Source organism: Lissotriton helveticus, chromosome 5_1 (assembly GCF_964261635.1).
Source record: "Lissotriton helveticus chromosome 5_1, aLisHel1.1, whole genome shotgun sequence".
Classification (NCBI taxonomy): Eukaryota; Metazoa; Chordata; class Amphibia; order Caudata; family Salamandridae; genus Lissotriton; species Lissotriton helveticus.
The window spans coordinates 704,791,349-704,813,578 of NC_136065.1; the positions used below are offsets into that span (position 1 = coordinate 704,791,349).

General features: G+C 44.6%; 1 protein-coding gene across 3 annotated transcripts in view; it reads left to right on the top strand.

Moving 5' to 3' along the window:
- LOC144754851 (WASH complex subunit 2-like) overlaps nt 1-22,230 on the top strand; it is a 770,229-nt gene that overhangs the window by 7,873 nt on the left and 740,126 nt on the right. For all 3 annotated transcript variants that reach the window (XM_078643106.1, XM_078643107.1, XM_078643108.1), the window contains exon 2: nt 21,637-21,801. In XM_078643106.1, the coding sequence (XP_078499232.1) occupies nt 21,637-21,801 (165 nt within the window). The remainder of the gene's footprint in view (nt 1-21,636; nt 21,802-22,230) is intronic.

A 22,230-nucleotide genomic window follows, 5' to 3' on the forward strand; every position in this document is an offset into this window, starting at 1 on the left:
TGATAGGGGATCCCTCTAATCCCTGGGACTCTCAGCTATGACCTTCAACCATGGGCAGTCCTCCCAGTCCTGTTTCAGTCATAACACATTTAGGAATGTGGACAAACTCATCATAAATCACCTGATTAATAAGGTTGCTGCTACTTGTTTTGGCATCATCAAATGGCTTAGAATCCTATACTGTCTCCCGATTGCTGCCTAGAGAACCGTATTCCAGGCCTTGGTGGTTTCAAGACTGGACTACGGGAATGTGTTATAATTGGAGGCGTGAAAAGCTTTACTTAAATGCCTTCAGAGTGTTCAAAATGCTGCTGCATGGCTTCTGCTCCGCCCTCCTAAATTGACTTCTAAAGCCACCTTGCTTTGGATGCTTTATTGGCTACCCGTTGAGCACAGGGTGTATTTTAAGGCCCTGTTAATGCCTTGCAAACTCAGGACCTTCATATTTTAGAGCGTTGGTGTCTCCGTACATCCCCACTCACTCACGGCGCTCAAGTTTTTATAGGTTGGCAATAATTCCCAGAATCAGAAAATCGTGCCAAGAGGATCGTGCCCTCTTTTTCCTTGGTCTGAGATGGTGGAATGATGTTCCTCTAAGATTGAGAGTTTGCCAATCACTCTCTGCCTTTCGTAAATCCTTAAAAACTTGGCTGTTCTAATGCTCGATATTCCCCTTGCAGGTCCTAATCCATTCTGTAGATGAGCCTAGCTCTGGGAAACCTTTTTCAGGTAGGCACACGCTTTACACGTTACGTATAATAATCATAAATTGCAGCCTTGATTAATCCACCACCGTTGTCTCATGTGTCTGAAACCTCAAAAGGGAGGAGCATGATTGAGGGTTGCTTGGACAAAGTAATGACTGCACTGCAGACAGAATTATTCCCCATATTACTTAGGCTGGATGCCACTGAGTCCATGTTGATAAACCTAAAGCACTCATGGGAACTCTACTCGGTGCCCCAGTAGGCCCTCCGCCGCAAGTGTAAGCGAGATGGAGGGTGATGTTGTGTATCAAAGTAACTTTACGAGGCACCAACCCAGCCCAATAGCGCCGACAAATCACAGTGTTCCACCGTGTTCGCCAAAGCTGGTTACCAACACCCCTAATTTTAAGCAAAACCGGGACCATTGCATCTTTAAGCCCAATTGTTATGTACAAATAAATGGTAACGCTATTAATAAAGCCTAGGATATGGATGACGATGGTCGGAGTGACCCCGCAAAAGTAGCCAGTCATAAACTTGCCTCCAGCTTCATGCCCTTATGTGGTAATCCATGCTGGTGTGCCGCCATTGAGACTGGATCAAAAAGAGTTCCAGGCTGATTTGTTCAATAAGACAATGGGCTGGTTGGGTCGCCATGGAAAGTTTCCACTGGATATGGCAATTGGCATCTTGCTGACAAGAAGGGTAGGCTGGCTTCGCATGGGACTGAAGGACAGGCAAGGGGACTGTGTTATTGTCAACTTCAGACCACTTCACTTGGTACAACAATTGCTTTTCAGGCGCATGAATAGTCAGCAGGATCACAGCAACATTGCCCTATTGCCCCTGGGCTACTTTTATAAGCCTGGATCATGTGCCAGCTAGGATAATAAATGGGCACAGCACATGGTCCTAAGATGCATTGTTCTGCAGAGTGAGATATCAACCTATAACCTCTTTGATGTATTAGTGGACATCAATTGACATGATAAGGGAGGGCCTGGACTATTTCAGATAGCCAACCGTGTTAGTGGTTGCCTAGATGGGACCGAGCTTGCCTTACCTATTGTTCCTGACAGTGATAGTGTGCCCTAGGTCAGGGCAGGGATCACTCTACTCTGTGATGTTACTAAGGAGAATGTGTGTTTGGATGGGGATGGGCTCCACTTATTGAACCCCGCTGATGTTGAGGGTGTGTGTATTGACCGGGCTCATCCTACCTGAACCATCAGACTGATCCTGAAATGTAGCCACACTACCATCTAAGTTGTCTTTCCCTGAGTGGTGTGCCTTTATTGATGCTTACAATATATGTATATTCCAGAAAACTTGGTCGACTGGCCCAATGCATCTCTCAGGGTTTGTGTCACTTCACTGGATAGGGGTAGGCCAGTGGGGTGTGTAACATAGTGGGCCAAAACAACTTTAATGCGTAGCATCAAGGAAATCAAGTTAGACTCTTTAGACTTTTTGTGCATCACTTTGTCTTCTCTGGGTGTGGCTGTATTTTAAATCTACAATGTTTATTGTAGGTCCTCAGTATGTAAATCTGACTCGATCAGCTAGGAGGCGTAGTGCCCCTACCTAGTACAGTTCAAGTTGTAGTGAGGCCTGGGGGGCACTAACGAGTGCACTCAAATCGAATGATAGATAACTATCCAAGTAACCAGAGGGGCATACAAATATGCCATACGGAATGCTAAGAGAGAGTGGAAAATTAAGAAATGAGAGGGTCTCCTTGCAGCGACCAAAAGAGGAGACTTGAACTCTTTTTGGAATATCTTTTTCACTGTTTCCTGTGAAGGGTTTATTCCTGTTGAAAACTATATCGAATGACAGAACGGGTTTCACACTTTTCAAATTTATATTCCACTGAGGAGCTGTAGGAATATTCTCAGCTGGACATTTGTGATTTAGACCTGGACAGCTCTGATGGGTTAGAACCCATCGCAAGATTTCCTGCTTTGTTATGTGGCCCGCATGAAGATATGACCTTTAGTTTTGGGGAAATCAGATAAGCCATTAATAAAATTGGGCGAAATAAATCTCCATGGTTAGATAAGGTCCCGGGACCTTTTCATGGATACGATTGCTGTGTGGACCCCTTATTTTACCATCCTCTTTAATGCCATACTGAAAGGGTCTCCTTTCTCCCCCCCCCCCGCCCCCTCCCATGCTGGAACTGAAATTGTCCCCATTTGTAAGAAGGGATGCTAAGATTTTCCCTTTAGTTATAGGCCGATAAGCCTAATTGATAGTGCCCAAAAGCTCTTCGCAAGGGTCATCCTGAGTAGACTGCAAGACTGGATGGCTGCCTTAGATATATTGACGCCACTGTAAGCAGGTTTTAGAGAGTGTACCAGTACACTTGACCAGGTTCTCGGCCTCCAGGTATTTTATTTCAAGATTTTACATCTAGGGGGTGGTAAACTATATGTGGTGTTTGTTTATCTTAGGTCAGCATTCAACCTCGTCCCCCGGTTAAAGTTGTGGCAAATTCTAGCTGATATGGGGGTCCTGCTCTATTTCTTAACTGAAGACATCTAAGGCCTACCAATACTGCCCTATTTTCCAATTTTGCAGGTTTACAACTATCGGGCACAGGGATCCGCTTTGTATGGTGTTGAAGTTCGGGGACACAAGGGAGGCATCCTCCTTGCTTGCTGCAAAGAATTCGTTTTTGTTGTGACAACTGGTTGGTTTGCCAATAAGTACAACATTGCTTCCCTTGCAGTTGGATCTGGGGGCTTAAAAAATGGATATAGATATGCTAGGGCCTCCTTTGTTTTGGGGGAGGATTTGGGCAACCCCAGAAATGAGTTCTTATCTACAGGAACTGGCCAAGGTTTTGTTTCTGCCAGAAGCGTGAGATGTCCTGTGGGTTAGGCATGTGAGGTCAACACTTGTGAATATTCGTCCTACGCACCTGTGCGCTGCCCCAGAAGAGGCATGTGTGATCACTAAAGAGGGCTTATTGGTTCTACCAAATGGGCTCACTGCAAAACCGGCCCAATTTGGACTTTTTCACGCTGGCTTTTCTCATGCAGAAAGATGATTTTGTGATAGAACAGTTTCTGGACAAAATAGAGCCTAGTTACACAAGAAAGCTCTACCTGCAATTTAGATACTGGACTCTTCTACTTGCCTCGTTAACAAGTAGGTGCGATCGACCGGCCAACTCAACACTTGGTCATTGCCCATTCTGCAGTTCATGGTCTGAAACAATCAAACATGTTCTATTCTTTTGCCCTACCTATCATCGTATAAGAACCAAATGTGTTGCTCCATTATGTCAAAGCCTTAGAGTAAGAGAATTGAAAGAAGCTTTGAGAATCACACTGTCTGATGCCAGGCAACCTGTGGGTTTTGGGGTCTCGAGGTTTCTGATTTACCATGTAGAGGATTAGGCAAAGAGTGCTTTAATACAGTGCTGCAATGTGTACCATATGGTAGCTATCCAGTCGACTATACTTGGTTTTAATCTTCTCTTCTCATATTATAAAGTAATTTTATCACACTAGTTTGTTTTTAATGCCTTCACTTTTATACAAAATATGCTATCTTTTTGTAATCCTTTGGTTTTAATTTGAGTATGCACGTTATTTTTATTTTTATGACTTTTGATGGCAAAATTTGACAAATAAAGTAAAGAAATTTCCTAATTTTGTGCATAATGTAAGTGAAATAGAACACTTGTATAAAATAGGTGTGCAGGATTCAGTATTTGGGTTTACAAGAGGAGCAACCAGTAACAGTGTTTGAAGTGTAATAGACCACGCCGTGGAACTTATAAACGTATGTCCCGGTGATCTTCAGTCATTCATGACTCCTTCAAATGGCCTCGTTGGCAGCAGCTCTACCTTGTTAATTTGAATTTTGGTAGTGATAACAAGCACCAGCTAATTGCCTCACTTCGAAAGGGAAGTTTGCTTCCTTGAAAGTAAGTGTATTGTCACTGAGAACAGTAACAGTGATTTTATTTCTGTTATAGACCGACTGTAATACTCAATCTTAAAGTAAACACATTTCCAGCTGACATTAAACAAATGTATTAAAAGGGTTAATCCTAAATCTTTAGGCTCTTTACTCCTCTTCCTTATGTTCCAACCCAAATCTTGAACCTTATGTTCTTAACCATTTAGCCTATACTCTTTATCCTGTACTTTTAACCCTTACCCTGGAACTCCTGCAAGGCAATTTGCTGGTATCAAAAGCCAGCAGTGAAAGTGTCATACATGTCAATGGGATACTTGTCAAATATGTTAAAATGTTAAAAAAGAAAGTTTCAGTTTTTATTTATTTGTTTTTGTTGTTGAAAGCAATTGCAGGTTTATCTGTGAAGTACTGAAAGGTTGTGTCATGTAGTTTCGACTAATCCGTAGGATCTGTTCGCTTGTTGGACAACATAAACTTTTGGGTGAGGTGCTGGGCACTCCTGCAGGATATGTTGGGCTAGAGACCAGCTAGCTCACAGTGCCTCTGTAAGCCTCCCTAACCTTACCAAGGATCAGATGGTTTCTCGCAACCACTGTACATGACAACCCTGACCCCTCAGGGATGGTGGAAACAGATCAGAACCTTGTGCTCAGAGCAATATACAGAGAATACACAGTGGGACGTTTTCAATATATTTATTGAACCAACGTTATTCTTGTATAAAATACACGTGCTGTGATAGTCAGTAGACAGAAGCAGGTGAAAGTGCTTACAAGCACTAACAGCGTTAATAGTAGATACAGTTCTACCATGGTGCTAAAACAGTGTATATATGCAGGCATATAAACAAAGCAGTAATCTGGTGTACTTCTACTATGCAAACCCTACTCTAAGTGTATCTAGAGTATGTTTGTAGGTATAGAGCCAAGAATACCCCCAAGGAACGATCCAACGCCATTACCTGGAGGGAGAGAATGAAGGACCCCATCTTGGTCATAAAATGAATGCCCCTCACCAAATGTCAGACCGCTGCGTGGTGAAGTCTCAGCATTAAAGGACCCTTGGTGCCCGCTGAAGTGCCTCCTCTGCTAATCTTTCGGGACACTCATTAATTATAATAGAAAGCAGCCTTGCGATGTAGGTTGTAGATTAGCGATGTTATGGATATGTAAGATAGCTCTGTCACCCCGTGGATGAAGATAGAACGACATTTGTACATAGTGTGTTAAGAGGCCTTGTACATGATGGTTGAGGCATCATGATAATGTTGTGCGAAGCTAGATGTGGAAACAAAGTGTTTTCAGAGAAACTAATCTGACATTGTCATGTATGCAAATATGTGGAAAATTTCACAGCAGAAATTTTATTGTGAAAAAGAGGACAATGTAGGAAATGAGGAGCTTCTCTACATGGAACGTAACACCCACTCCTCACACTGAGGTCGATATTTAAAAGCTATCTAAAAAGCCAACAGGCTATAATGAAACAAAATTAAAAATGTGTTTAAAAAACTACAGAAAAAATAATCTAAAAGCCAACTTCCCTTTAAAATATTCATATAAAAGCCTCAAAATCATTAATCTATTTGAAATTCAAAGCACTCAGAAAGTCAAGGTGCATAGAAAAAGCAAAAAGCTGTTTTGGTTAAATTTTGTTTACAAAACAGGCCAATTTGTTCCCCCACAGTAAAAGCGAGTTGTTTATATGTTCTGAGTGGTAGATTCAACATTGCACTTGCCCACAACCACAGAAGATGGTCCCAGAGGTGCACCTTGAAGCAGGTTTATGGAGCAAAGGTGATTCCATCCAATTCCCATAGCAGCCGCTGAGAGAGGGACTGCATCCTGTAAGAGTATTGTTGAACTGGTGTCCGTTTCCCTATGAGCAAAAGCATCCCGGGTGGCTTGAAGAATGCATTCATCAGCAATGGAATACGCTGGGGACAACACCACCCATGGGCCTTTGAGGGGTACATCAGTACCTCAACCAATTGTGATCCTAGGTATAGATCCAAAACACAGTAAAATATGTATGAAACTGACTATCCACAGTCAGTAAAAGTATTTAATATACAAAAGAACACTTGAACAACTGGTTCAGCAAGCGATCTTCACCACAGTTGTAAGGTTGTTTACACCATAGGTACAGCCACAGCCGACACGTGTTTCATCGCCATTCGCGACTTTCTCAAGGCTGTCAAACAAGATGTTACAGTGTACAATCTTTAATTTTGTTCTGTTCAAAAGATCTGCACATATACATATTTTACATTACTTTCTACCATTTGTGCTTGTTAAAACTTTATACTCCCTTGTGCATTGTGAACATGAAGAATAAAAACGACAAGGGTGTTAGAAAAAGACAGGAACACCCATACGTGAAAGAAAGGGGAAAACAGTGTTGTCTTAGCCGGTGTGCTCCGTGACATTATGAATGACAGAGTTGTTGAAAGAGAGTAAGGAAAAATAAAGGTAACATCACCCAATGCCTGTATAAGAGTTTCTAGAGAAGGTAATAGGCTCAACATTGTAAGTGCCTTCTGTAAAAAATAAAGATGTCACTCTGGAATCAAGTATATTCAAAGTTAACAGGTTCACACCGGATCTGGATAACAAATGTCTAGATCGCTGTAATGGCTTCCTTTCTTTTCTCCCTACAGTGAATGCATTTAATATAGACAAAGGAATTTTCTACGCCTTGTTACTCCAGCTCAGAGTCCACTTTCCTCCGTTGGGGCATGAACTAGAAATATATCGTAAGTGATAAATTGTGATGTGTTAAGACGTTGTTAATAATTCCTTTCAAGCTAGCATATAGGCGTCAAAGCATTTTAATAAATCTCTGACAAATCTATACGTAGATACACAAGACCTCAGGAAGAGGAATGCTCTTAGATGCTCACTAGCTAACTTTTGCCAGATGGCCTCACACATTCGTAGTAATGACAATAACTCCATTGTCAGAGAATTCTATGACTTGGGGATGAACATATTTGACATGAACTGGTGGTCATATATCATCTAGATGTTTTACGTAAGCTCTTATATGTGGGAGCTATAACTTATATTCTAAGCTTTTGGCCAGCACCAACTTTTAATGACCTATTCTATAATTGCTGCTTCTCTTCGTACAATGTTTAGAGTACTATCTAGGGAAAATTAAGCATATTTGTGTCACTTTCCTAGTACCCGCCTACAAGTTGGAAGCCATTACAGCGATCTAGACAATTGTTATCCAGATCCGGTGTGAACCTGTTCACTTTGAATATACTTGATTCCAGAGTGACATCTTTATTTTTTACAGAAGGTACTTACAATTTTGAGCCTGACGGTTCGCTCCTTGTTGTAGGATTCGCTAGCGCCGGGACACCTCTCCAGAGGTAGCTGTTCGCGCTTTATAAGCATCAGTATTATTATTATTATTATTATTACATTCTCTAGGAACTCTTAACACAGTCATTGGGTGATGTTACCTTTATTTTTCCTTACTCTCTTTCAACAACTTTGTTATTTATAATGTCACGGAGCACGCTGGCTAAGACAACACTGTTTTCCCCTTTCTTTCACGTATTGGTGTTCCTGTCTTTTTCTAACACCCTTGTCGTTTCTATTCTACATGTTCACAATGCACAAGGGAGTATGACGTTTTAACGAGCACAAATGGTAGAAAGGAATGTAAAATATGTATATGTGCAGATCTTTCCAATAGAACAAAATTATTGATTGTAGACTTTAACATCTTGTTTGACAGCCTTGAGAAAGTTGCGAATGGCGACGAAACACGTGTCGGCTGTGGCTGTACCTATGGTGTAAACAATCTTACAACAGTTGTGAAGATTGCTTGCTGAACCAGTTGTTCAAGTGTTCTTTTGTATATTAAATACTGTTACTGACTGTGGATAGTCAATTTCATACATATTTGTGCTGTGCTCTGTCTATATTTTGCTTTGTATTGATATATATGGAGGATTCTGTATATATTTTGTAGGGCTGTGGATGGCACGGTGCGAAGACATTGAGCACGCCTTAAAGTAGGATAGTGATGACTTGATCTTTATGCAAACATAACAGAGGTGCTGACTACCTTAACAAACCACTGCCGTCAGTTTTTTTTGTTAAAATAGATCCAAAATGCATTTGTGGCTGCAAAGCATGCAGTGGAATACAGATTGTACGTAGTGAAGCCAAATAGGCTTTAAGGACAAGAACCAGTGCTCATTTAGTTCTCGAAGCGGAGATGTTCAGAAGCAGTGTACCGTGTGCTCACGGAATTGCAGCACACTTTGCGTTGAACTGGGACGTCCATTGCAGAGCAGAAAAATTTTAATCGGGATTCCTGCCACAAGCATCTGGACAAGTGGGAGCCCTCCAAAAACGCTTCCCAACACAGAGTGTATGAAAGATAGTATACCTCCAAAAATCATCTGAAAGGTGGTAACCAGTCCAGAGCCGAAACATTTAAAAAAGTGCACTATACCCTTCCTTATTAGACATATTAAAGATACGGTGAACCAGCTCCCCAAAATGCAGCAGGAGGTTAGTGTGGAGTAGTGTCTGTATCTCAGGCGAGGACCTTGCAACCTGGAGATTAAACTTCTCTCTGGCTGAAGTTAAGGCCACATCCTTTTGGAAAAGCATGACTTTCAGTTTGCTTAGAGAATCAAAATGTATGTTGGAAACTTTTATCGAAGGCCATAGTGTTGCCTCCCTAACTGTGCGGGCAGGTGCAACAAGTGACTATGGAATTTACTGTCACCAGATAAGCAATACCAGTTTCATTCCACAGCAACCTTGATCATTCAGCATCAAATAGCTCCCCTTCAAGAGGAGCTTGAAAACTGGATGAATCAAGGCAGCCTTGGAATCCTTCAGATAACAGGACGTGTATTCCGGGGACCTAAAAGAAAATCCCTGAGGTCCTTGTTATCAGAAAGAGGGACAAGTGTTGCTTCATCTCAGAGAGTGTTGAGGGTTTTAGCCAATCAATGCACAACTTCCCAAAACCATAAAATGTCACAACCCCAGAGTGTACATATCGCTGATCAGGCCTATTGATCTTAAATCCTTCGATGTTGCCCAGGAATCTAGATTGATACCCATTTGTGTCCACAGGCCAAACCAACCATCCCTTCCAATTGGGGTCTGATGAATTAAAAGAACCATTAAGTATCATGGTATCTAGTGTATCCTCACTGAAGTGTGTTAAGTGATGCCAGTTCTCAAAACATGAAAATGAGGGAATACGATGAGTGATCAAATCCTTCATTTTGGCTATTCCAAGACAGGAAGTTTGTTGCACTGTTTTATTCAGGAAAATTATCTGATTTAGTATGAGACATTCTCTAAAAAGAGCCTCCGTTCCCTGACCTGCTAATCTTTTGTCCCCCAGACAGATTTTGTGTCTATGGTGCCTTTCCAAAAGTAAAAACCTTGTACAGACAGTTGGAAAATAAAGGAAGCAGACTATATCAGCTTGGTGAGAAGTTGTCATAATGCACGAAGAAGCCAGACACCATCCAGTCTATTTTTGGTAGCTCAGCAGGTTTTGTAGAACTAGGAGATGACTCGATCTGCAGCATATTCACATAGACATTGTGAATTTTTCGAATTGAGATTTCTGTACTTGTTGACTGTACAATTGTAGTTGTTTGAATAGGAAGAAGTATCACTTCACTGTTGTTTGCAGAGAGGAATCTTCTATAGTTATTAAGGGTTCCATCTGAACTTCCTGAATGGTAGCGAGAGGAGTACGGTGGCTACCTTGGAGCCCATGCGGTCTACTGTTGAAAATCGGCCACATAATGTAGTTTGATTAGAACAATGGAGACAAACCTTTCGTCTCTGCGACCGACAAGGGGCGGAAGAAGTACAATTCTGATACCTTCAACAGCCAGGACAGGTACAGGTGCTCTAAAAGATGGTCCAGATTTTTTCTCTGATTAGGTCCACAATCTTCAGGACCCAGGAAGGTTTTGCCAGTACAACCTTCACTATTACAATGGCAGTGCGTTGTACCTTGACATTACTTTGTACGCGCCCGGAATTCATTGAGGTCCTGTAAAACAGCCAAACTTTCATTGATTTTAAACGATGTTTCCACTGCTACTGTGTTGACATTACCGAGGTCTGGCACCCACATTCTCATACCAAACAGGAGTTCATAAGGAGTAAGACCCCATAGGGATTTCCTTGGCATGTTCTTTAGTGCCCTCTGTACTCGTGATTGACCCACCTGCCACCTGAGCCTACTGCTTTAAGTCACTTTTCTTCTCTCAAATACCGAATTTCCTTTGGGATGCTGGCAGATGTCACATTTGAGGACAAAGTTATTGGTCTGTTTCTTAAGACTAGGCCACCAATAGCAATGCTTCAGTAAGGAAACTGTAGCAGTGACTCCTGTGTGTTCTGACCCAGACCCTCATTTGTAGCTAGTATTAAACCCGATCTACGATCAATGTTTGGTATTACTCCATCCCCCACTCCTGGAATCCGAGCATACAGAATATTTTGTGCATCTAACTTGTTGGAGTATTTGCGCAGAAAGCCTTTCGGCATGTGGGTATCATTGCGACCAGCATTGACGGCCACCTTAAGGTCTCTGTTTATTCTTATACTTAAATGAGTGATTGCAGCAATGGCTGCAGGGCGGACTGTTGCTATAGCGGCCTCATCGGCCATGAAATTCCATTCAGCGTGAACGGCAACACTCTGATGACTCATTGTGTGGATAACATGAGCCCATGGCAAGCATCTCATCCAACACGATTGCGGTACAGTGCAGTTGATAGCGCAAATTCCCACTCTTGCGCATATGAATGTCTGGAACGAGGTCAGAGAAAGCAGGTAAAATTACCATTTCTCCCAGTGGGCACTCCATTATGAACTCGGGTGGCCAATCCTTTTCAGCCAAAAGAATGTTGTAACCATATGGCGGGTCCACCCAAAAGAGATCCTTTGTGTTCCTGAGTATGTCCCCATCCATCTGGAGTGTTATTTTGTAGAAACTATGTTGGACACTTACCCCTGTATCAGGTATTTCCACTGTGATCTGCTCATTCAGCGCTACTACCACCAGATAATCTATCAGGTTCTGGTGAGCTATTGTGATTTCTGCTACACTGTCCAGCATCGTCCCTGCCCACTCCCTGTTCAGAAGCAAAGTCCTCAGTAGTCGGGCATGACTTATTTTAATTCCTACTACCTTCTTCTTTCTGAATTGAGGTTTAGCAGTCTTTTCTTTGTCCTCTTTAAGGATGTAGCCTGAAATGTGATGTGTTTAACTTTTTGGCTTCACACGCTCTTCTGATCTTCACTCTGACCGTTCACCTCTCTCCGAACGTGTATCGGATTAATCCTGAAAGGATCAAGAGGAACGTGTATCAGTATCCTGATACCGGTCAGGCTTTCTAATATTATCACCGTTTCTTAAGTTATATTTCTTGTCAATGGTTTCCTGCTGAGTAGTCCCACCCCGTGATGGTGTTTTATTTTACTTATTTTTTGTTTCTTGTTCCATTTCTTTTTGGAAGAATTGGCTGCTTGCTTTGGGTTATACTTTTCAGAATTACTTTTCAACTGTGGTTTCCCACGTCTGGCTCCGAAATTATCTCTACCTAGCGTAGCATAGGTTTCTTCGATAATTCAAGGTCATTCCTGCTCCTGCTTTGCAGGAGTGAATTCTCTCAGGCGTTGGTGTATAGCCAATGTTGCTGTTTCTCCTTTTATATTACTTTACATAATGGTCGATACTGCAGCAAAATTGCCCATCAGTTTAATCCCCAAGTCCAGAGCAGGTCCTGCCCATACTCATTCTGTACTTGTTTTAGTACCTCAGGTAAAACTGCTATTTAGGGGGTACCATGAGTTCTGGTTTAAACTGCAGCGAAGATTGTTCCCCAAGTGGCACAATCTTCCACCGAGGGGGCCATCCCCATTGGCAAGCAAATTGTTAATATTCTATGTTTATCCTGTGGTCCCGTATGGGAAAACCGCTTCAAGCTAGCTTGTTTTCTACTATCCAGAACGGAATTTGCTCCCAACTGGTGGTAACTTTTCAAATAACAGCATTCAGTGTTCGACGGCTGATATCCATAGCAGCCAATTGAGGTTGTGCTTCCTGAGTTGTCCATGCATGGTTAACAGTGAGTGTTCGCATAATGTACAGCATGAGGTTTCTGTAAATGTTTACCAGATCTTTGTATAGTGTTGTTATTTCTGCTGCATCTAAATCATTAAGATTAGGATGCGGTGTAAAAGCAGCTAGGACCTGCCAAGTCACTCCTTTAATGAGTAGACTAAGTCTCACATTTTCTATGATATGGGGAGGGCGTATTTAAACCAATTTATGTGTTCTTGGTAAGTTAACTGAATTTCTATGTCCACATATGGAAAATATTCCTCTGGTGTTTCATCTTCAATGTAAGTGTGAAACACTTTAATGTGAGCATCTGTAGGTGGGAATTTAACCCAAGATTAGAAGAGCCCCGTCATGCGCTGCGACAACCAGGGCAGAGGAGAGCTGATGCAGCACGATCTGAAGCAGGCACCAGACAGAATAAACAAGGAAGAAGGCCTGGATGATGACATTACAGAGAAGATGCCACAAGGAGCAAATGCCAAGATAAGATAACCCATTACCACCACATAGACATACGAGCGGTCACTAACTCATGTGGGCAACTGGAGGGACTGCAGTTAGTTACTGGGCACGGTCCCATAGGACACCCGGTTGGTGACCGTATAATTGAGGCTTACTGGTTTCGCACTTGAGATAGCTTAAATATGCCTTCAGTGCAAAAACTGGCCATGGGTCATCTACGATCAAACAATCCACAGTCAGGGACACACTCGGGAGTGGGTGAGGCATCACAAGCAGAAAGCAACAGAATCGGAAAACCCCGCACTTGTAGCTGGCCACTAAATTAGATTCAGTCCTAGCAGCAGTCAAGAAAATAGAAGCAGTACTAGAACCAAATGGTCACGTCCTTGTAGTCCAAAATCGACAAAGTTGCATCTGACTTGACGCTCCTGAGGGCCGACCATCATAAAATAGCTGAGGAAGTCCACGCCAATGAACATGCACTAACTAATCTACAACCAACAGTCACATTATGCGGCACACTGTAAGATCTCCTGGACCGGGTGAACATCCTGGAAGACAAACTGGAAGAAGCAGAAGAACGATCATGTCGCAATAACGTGAGAGTGGTAGGCCTCCCGGAAGGACCGGAGGGACAGGATCTGGTGACCTATGTAGAGCCCTGGTTGAGAGAACTCCTACCAGAAGGGGTATTGTCGCCCAGTTCATGGTGGAGCGAGCACACATGGTACCTGCCCTCAGGTGTCTGCCTGGGGCCAATCCGTGGCTGCTCTTATTCAGAATTCTGAACTACAAGGACAGAGATACCATCCGACTAGACCGCTCAGGTACAGAAATGGCGGGGCACCTTCAGTGCTGTGAAATGCCAGCTCCGACAACTAAATATAGGCTACTCCCTGCTGTTCCTGACCTGATTGCGAGTGGTGGCAAAAGGCGCCATGGGCTTCTTTGATACACCATCAGATGCTTTTAGACTGGTTGGAAGGTGCTGGCCTGGCAATTGAACCTAAACCAACCAATTACCCATCAACATCAAAACGAAGCAGAAGAGGCTGTGCCCAGGGGAAGGGGTGGAGGCTCAGACCGCTGTGCACCGCCATCAGCGGCTCTTGACCTAGAGCAAATATTAACAGAAAGACGAGAAGCCCTTCACGTGGCGGCAGCAATCCGAGCCACGACGCATGGTTCCGACCAAGAGGCGGAGTCTGCCAGATCGCAGAGCGAAGATGATTCTACCCCCATTCGGTCTGGAGACCTGCCACACCTGCCAGTTGTCCCGCCACAAACATCAGATGATATCATTTGAGTGAACGCAAGAAGACCAAGAGCTGAACTCTAACACACGCTTCACATATATGGAGGGAGGGTGGTCACCAACCAGACACTTCATATGATAAACGGCACATAAGTAGTGAGCTGTTTCTGGATGGGTCAGGGCAGTATATGGCACGAATACGGTGCTCCCCCTTGCCTGATGGTGTACGCGCTAGCACTAAACCCTATGGGAAACACTACATGGGTAGACTGACAGCAACAGTACACAGCGCACTACCCCCATAGCCAGACATCAACATACGCAGTAGTTGCCATAGTTGGGCAATATTGTTGGGGAAAACTCCAGTTGCAAGTTCACTCTCATGAAGTTGTGCAAATTGCACTTCAAACCCAAGTTTTTCTTTTGCAACTCCACGGAGCACCGACTGATCGCCTGGCCCCCCCGCATACACTTACCCCCTACGGAGGTAGATACAACCACCCCCCAACATGGTGCATACGAACATCTTCCTATCGAACGTGGGAAATAATCATACACCTGTGCGTAGATATTCCATATACTCCTAATTACTGCATAGATTTACCAGCATAGACCTCCTACAAGAAACCCACCTGACATTGAATAGAAGTGGATCGCCCTGCCGGTGCTGGCGAGGCAAAGTATATAGCACTAACTACTCCTCCCAAGCAAAGAGGGGCTCTGGTATTGGTAAGGGCAGGGGTTCCTTATGTGATAGAGGAGGTAGAGGCCAGATATGTGCTATGAAAGGTAGACTAAAAGGCCAGAGCCTCCTCATTGGATCCTTCAAAGCCCCCAATGTGAAGCAAAATTAATTCCTTCGTAAATCGACAGAGGTCTGGCCCATTGGAGTGGAATTCCTTGGCTGATAGGTGGCGACTTCAACTCTGTATTGTATGTGACACAAGACCGATTATTCCCACTCCTGACACGCACCACAGCCGTATCGAATGCGTATCGTAGCATGGCTGACCCTAGTAACATGGCTGACCCACTGGTCCCTGGCTGACATATGGCATATTCGCAACCCAGATGCTCGCATATACTCATTCTATTCCCCCGTATATGGCCTACACGTAAAAATAGATCGCATTGTGGGGTGAACCACCTTGCTTTCCTTAGTAGGAGAGACTCAATACCTGGGGCGCAAGCACTCCAATCACAACCCCCAGCTCTTGCAGCTCAAGTGGGAAGTGGTTCCGCTACCTGTTCCCAACTGGTGCCTCCAGCAGGTGGCACTGGAGGATCTGGCATTCCGGCAGACCTTGGGGGTTGCGACCTCTGAATTCGTTGTGATAAACCACAGGTGACACGCTCCTAGAATGAGATGCTTTTAAAGTAACTATTAGAGGGCGTAGCCTAGGGCTCACCTGCAACATTCGTAAACAAATGAGCAAGTTAATCAGCAGAATAGAATGCAAGCTCCTAGGACACATAACCGATGATGTTAAATGCATTGGGGATACTAGGCGATGGACGAACTACGCAGTGAACATGTAGAATTACTGAAAAGGCTTAGGTGCAGCAAATATGCAGCACAATCTGCACGCACACATGCAACATCAGATAGAGCAGGTCGGATGCTGGCATGGCTGCTGCACCAAGAGCAGGCTCGCCAATCTATACACGCTTTACGTGGCGATGTGGGACACATGCTATACATACAACATGAAATACACGTAGCAATGATGCAACACATCACTATACAAATCCTCGGGAAGCTGTGATAGAGAGCAGTTGAACAACTTCCTGAATCAATGAGCCTGCCTAAGATAACCCCTGAACAGTGCACGACACTTGACGCTCCAATTACCCCCAACAAAATTTGCAGCTCTGGCGATGGGTAAAACCCCTGGACTAGATGGGCTCCGGCCGAATATTATAAGACATACGCTGCAACACTAATCGCGCTACACAACCTTTACACCACAGCACTAGAAGAGTTGAAACTTCCCTCATTGATGTGTGAAGCAAGCCTTGTGTCTTTACTAAAACCTGACAGGGACCCCACAACCCTAGGTTCCTATCAGCCATTGGCTATACTGAACGCAGACTACAAGGTACTAGCAAAACTCCTAGAGGACCAACTAGTGCCCATAGTCTCTACCCTAGTTCATGTGGATCACAACAGGTTTGTGCCCTCTCATAGCATCTCCTTAAACCTGAGGCTTTTTTTAGCGTTGCTGCATACTCCGCAAGTCTCTGGCTACATTCGGGATGATTAATATTAGACCTGGAGAAGGCATTTGACTCTTTGGAATGGGAATTCTTGTTCGCCGCGTAGCCCGATATGGCCTTGGTGAAACGTTCATCAGCATGGTTAAACTTCTATAGAAGGAGCTGACTTGACGAGTGATAATAGGCGCATACATATCTGAGCCAATCATGGTGCTATGGGGTACTAGGCAAGGATGCCTGTTATCCCAGCTCCTCTTCTCCTTAGCCATTGAGCCCTTGGAGGAGGCCATCCGCGCTGAAGTGGTGGGGGGTGTCCTGCTTGGAGATGGAGTGCACACAATCTCAATGTACGCGGACAATATCCTATCGGGACCTGATGTATGTACTTAATGGGGTACGGGTGCAGTAGGAGGCTGTTACTGTTCGCTACCTCAGCATATGAATATATCTACAGCAGGCAGACTTATTGGATGGCAGCCTAGGCAGAGCATTGGCAGCTGTCTGCTGTGAAGTATCCTTCTGGGGCACGCTCCCACTACCCGTGACAGGCAGGGTGGCTCTCACTAAAATGGTGATCCTACCATGACTCTTATACTACTTTGCAAACTTCCCCATCAGACCCTCGAGATAACAATCAGAGACTTCATCTGGGGTAACTCTCGCCACCTGATTGCCATCAAAAAGCTTTACCTACCTACAGATAGAGGAGGCCTAGTGGCACAGCTGCAGTGGGTGGATAGATGGCTAGCCGACCCCCAACTATGCGACACAGCAGTCACGCAACTGACATGGTCCATAGCTGCCCTAATAAACCTGTTTCACCCATGTGTAAAGTCAAAAGCGCCGGAGCCTCTGCTGATCGATGTGGCATATAGATGTTACCTCAGGTGCTTATATATCACCGGGAGCACCACGGTATATGCACCCGCTTTACAACTGAGGGACACGCCTGGGGGACATGCCATAACCACAGCAGCTGAACTGTGCGATTGGTGGGAGGTAAGGATTCAGGACATGGGGGATTTGTACCGGAAGGACGTTCTAATACCACATGCCACACTAGCTGAGTGAGGAAAATGGGTTACACCCAGGTCAGTTCCTTTTGCATCGTTTGCTCCTTGGATCTCCGGCCACTAAATGGGGAGACATAACAAACGAGCCCCCAACACACCTTACAATCCAGTGCCTGCACGTGATGGGGCACGGTGGACACCTCAAGTGGTGGTTTGCCGCTTCCCTTAGACAGCCCACCGCAATCACACTTGTACCATTGAGGCTCCATTAGGAGGGGGACCTGAACCGACCACTCACTTACCCCAAATGGGCTGCTGTATTGGAGGGCCCTGTCCGTATCCCCAGGAACATGCGCTTTCACCAGATACAATGCTACATCATGCAGAGAGCATATCTCACTCCAGCCAAGATTAACAGATATTTCCATTGTGTCGATGCACCTCCCCTCTCTGTCGCCTTATCGACGCAGACTTGTTACACATGTTATGGGGGAGCCCTTGTCTTTGGGGAGTGTGGTGGCAGACACCCTCTCCCGCTTCACATAGCGCGCCATTCCCTTCCAGTGGGAGACTTATATCCTTCATCTCTAGAGCAGAACTGAAAAACACAAAGTGACGTCCCGCTTCCAAGATATAGGACTAGCAGTAGCTAAGAGACTGATCACTAGGAGATGGAAGGTCACTGAACCCCCTCACGTGTTGGCCTGGAGGCGCTTCCTGTTGACGTGGGCTAAAGTGGAGATCGTTGCGCTACACTGAGAGGACACATTGGGCACACGTATGACCTCAATTGCTACAAGCTGGGATTTAATATTGTCTGAGCTACAAAACACTCATAACGCCGAGATAGATATGCCAGCCTCGAATGACAGTGGCACCTCCAGGTGTATGCTGGGGAAGGAATATGGGGCCTGATACGGCTGTAGTCGAGGGTTCATGGCTGGTGGGCACTCTCAATCAACACCTGTAAATGTAAATGTATTGCGACTTATATATAGCGCACGTATCACCCGAAGTCATCAAGGCGCTTGCCTTGGGAACCCGTCCTGGCTTTTTCCCTGTGAGATAACCCCTACTGGGTATCCCCAGGGTGAAAGCCAGGCATCCCGCAGTGGGGTGGGCCGCCATAGTGGAGATTAAGCAACTATTGCCCAGAGTTGCAGCGTGGGACCCCATGATTAGAATAGGCACCGAGGCGAGAATTATCGAGTCCGTGGACATTTTTGGGCTCAGGACCCTGCCGCGTCGGGAATTGAACCCTGGTCCCGGGCCAGACCTCTGCATCAGGGTCTGCCGCTCTAATCAGTGAGCCACACTCCTCCACCTGAAGCGGGTTTCAGAGCATACACTAAAATAACCTAACTCATGAAAAGCAGAGGGGGTATATAGACATGGGGGACCAGGAAACGCTCCAGTTTGACTCACAACTACCTGTTATGTTTTTACTTTGTCCTGTTTCATTATCACCTGCCTCTCCTGGTAACAGACTTCCACACAGTCGACACTCACTGAAATAACACATAGGATGCACTTAGTTATGAAGGGACTTCAGATAGCACCAGAAGTCAACATGTGAGGTGTTAATAAGTTTGGCATGAACATGTGATTGTCATCGCCAGAAATGTGTACATGCCCTTGTTGTTTTGTACCAATATATACTGCCTATCAAAGTAACACACCAATAATGGCTGATGCAGAATGTGATTTATACTGTGTACGTCTGTGTTGTTAATTGAAAATCAATATAACGGATTCAAACAATTCATTCCTTGCACACCACATCGCTGAATAATGGTCAGCACACCTATGTGCTCTATACCTATAGTATCTGCTTTCACAGTTCCCTGGCAGGTATTTTACTTTAAGCACCTCTAGGTGCCGCCGCCCCCATCATTATCACCACATGTGAGACACTTCTAGCCTCACATTTATTTAACACATACCTCCCTTCTTGCTGTTCATTATCAGCATATTTGGGGGCACTCCTAGCTCTATAGAAGCAACAACAGCAGGCACTGCAATCTTCCAACTAACGGCAAAGGCAAGTACTACCAACACTTCACTGTCCGCAACCAAGAGATACTGCTGGCCCTTTACTTTAACATTCCTGGAGGACCCCTAACCCTGTGCTATCTGCACACCTAGGGCACTGCTCTTGGATACTGCCACTTTCATCCATTATCTCCGGATTCCCAGCACTGCTGTTCCCACCTATTGTCAGCATACTGCGTCCAGGCTCAGCATTGCCAATGTACTGCCTACTCCTCACTAATAGCACACAATGGGCACTGCCAGACCCTTAATAAAGGAAAATGAATGGTACTTGAGACAATTACTGTGAGGACCCATGGGAGACTTTTAATCCCTCACTATTGGCGCGTACAGAAGCAACTGCCTCCCTGCCTCTGCTGCCCCAATTCTGCACATCTGTAGTACTTCAGTCTACCACCATCCTAAATCCATGTATACATTGCCAGGCCCTCAGCATTAACGCATCATGACCTTTCAAGCCTTTTGGAAAAACATCAGTGCATTCAGTGCTGCCATCAGTCCCTTATGTCATCTGGTGAATCCATTAGTCCCTTCACATCGTCACTACTATGGCTGCTGCGAGTCTCTAAATAGCAGTTGCCCTCACAGAAGGTATGCCAGCCATGCAAAGAGGGTTTCTGCTGCAACTCACCAACAGCTTTTAAGAGGTGCCATTAGGGCACAGCAAGCCTCTTACTGCCAGTGCACCAGGCCATTCATATGACCTCCCTACAGACGAGTTGGCGCTGCCATCTCCTTAACATGGGACAGCCTTAACCATTCTTAGCCACTGAGTTTGAGTTTAAAATTATTTGTAAGAGCGCGCGTATACCAGCGGTTTCTTGGCGCTACAACTAACGAACTACCGGGGGAAGAAGGAGGGAGGGGGCCGTGAGGGATTATTCAAAGGACTTCTTGAATAGGTGGGCCTTGAGTTGTTTCCGGAATTGAGAGTACAAAGTGAGAGATCGAATTTCCAGAGGGAGAGAATTCCACAATGACGGGGCCAGAGTGGCAAATTTAGAGCCTCCCCACTTCTTTCTTCGGAAACGTGGAATCGTAAGAAGGGCCTGGGAGGACGAACGGAGCTCTCTACACGGAACATAATGGGTAATCTCAGAAGAGATAAAAGCTGGGGCTGAGCCTAGACGAGCAAGGAAGGCAATGGAAGCGATCTTAAATTGGACCCGGGCTCGTACAGGCAGCCAGTGTAGAGATTTCAGGAGGGGGGTGGAGTGGTGAAATTTCGGGAGATTAAAGACCAGGCGGGCCGCCTGGTTCTGTATGAGTTGGAGACGCCGTAAACTATATGCAGGAATACCCGCATATAGGGCGTTACCATAGTCCAGGCGGGACACCACCATGGCCAGGATGATGAGTTTGAGGGCAGAAAAGGAAAAAAAACGGGACACCCTGCGAATAGTACGCAGTGCAAGAAAAGTAGCAGAAACCACAGAGCTAACCTGGGAGTGAAGGGACAGTTGGGAATTAATTTTTATGCCAAGGGTTTTAACTGAAGCAGCAGGAGTGGGAGAGGGGCCAAGAGAAGGGGGCCAAAACAAAGGAGTCCAGGGTCTGGATGAACCACCTGTCAACACCAACTCGGTCTTATCAGGGTTGAGTTTAAGGTGGTTGTGGCTCATCCAGTCCCGGATATGGAGCATGATAGATTGAAAGTTAAGAGCAGAGGAGGGAGAAGAAGACAGGTCAAAAACAAGCTGGAGATCGTCCGCGTAGTTAAACACGGCGACCTCCATTTGTTGTAGAGAAAAAATAAGGGGAGCAATATAAAGATTAAATAAAAGGGGAGCCACTCCGCAGCACCAGCGTTTGCTGTGCTACATATCAGACTAATTTCTCTGTTTTTTGTGTTAAACAGCTCCTGAATTTTCTGCAAGAATTTTCCCAACAAACAATATCGAAAACACATGAAATAGAAAAGCAGCTGGATGGTCTGATTCGAGATACGAAAACCACAAATTGTCGCCTCCATAATGTCTTCAATGACTTTCTTATGCTGTCAAATACACAGTTCATAGAGAACGTAAGTATTCAAGATTGTGCAAGGATTTAGGCGCTAGTGTACTTCCTGTCTGCATGCAAATAAATTAATGATGTGGTCAGTTAAAGGCCTTAGCTTTTTGTGCACAACTTGGCTTAACAGGTCTGCTTTATAAGATGGCTGATATTATTCTGCTTTCATAAAAGCAGTGTCCCAAGTATGGTTGTCTAAACAAATGGTACGGTTGATTTTCAGAGTTTCTATTTCAGTTTATAACCATGGCCTCTGGAGTTAATCAGCAATGGAAGACTGTTATTGTGGCAGAATTGACTAAATCATCCAACAACGAAAAGGCAAATGATGGAGCAATAAAAATTAAAGTATGTGGCATGTATGCAATTAAACACACAGTATGCAGCACTTACTATGGCATTGTTATCTAACTCTTTTGACACCTCAACTGATACTGAT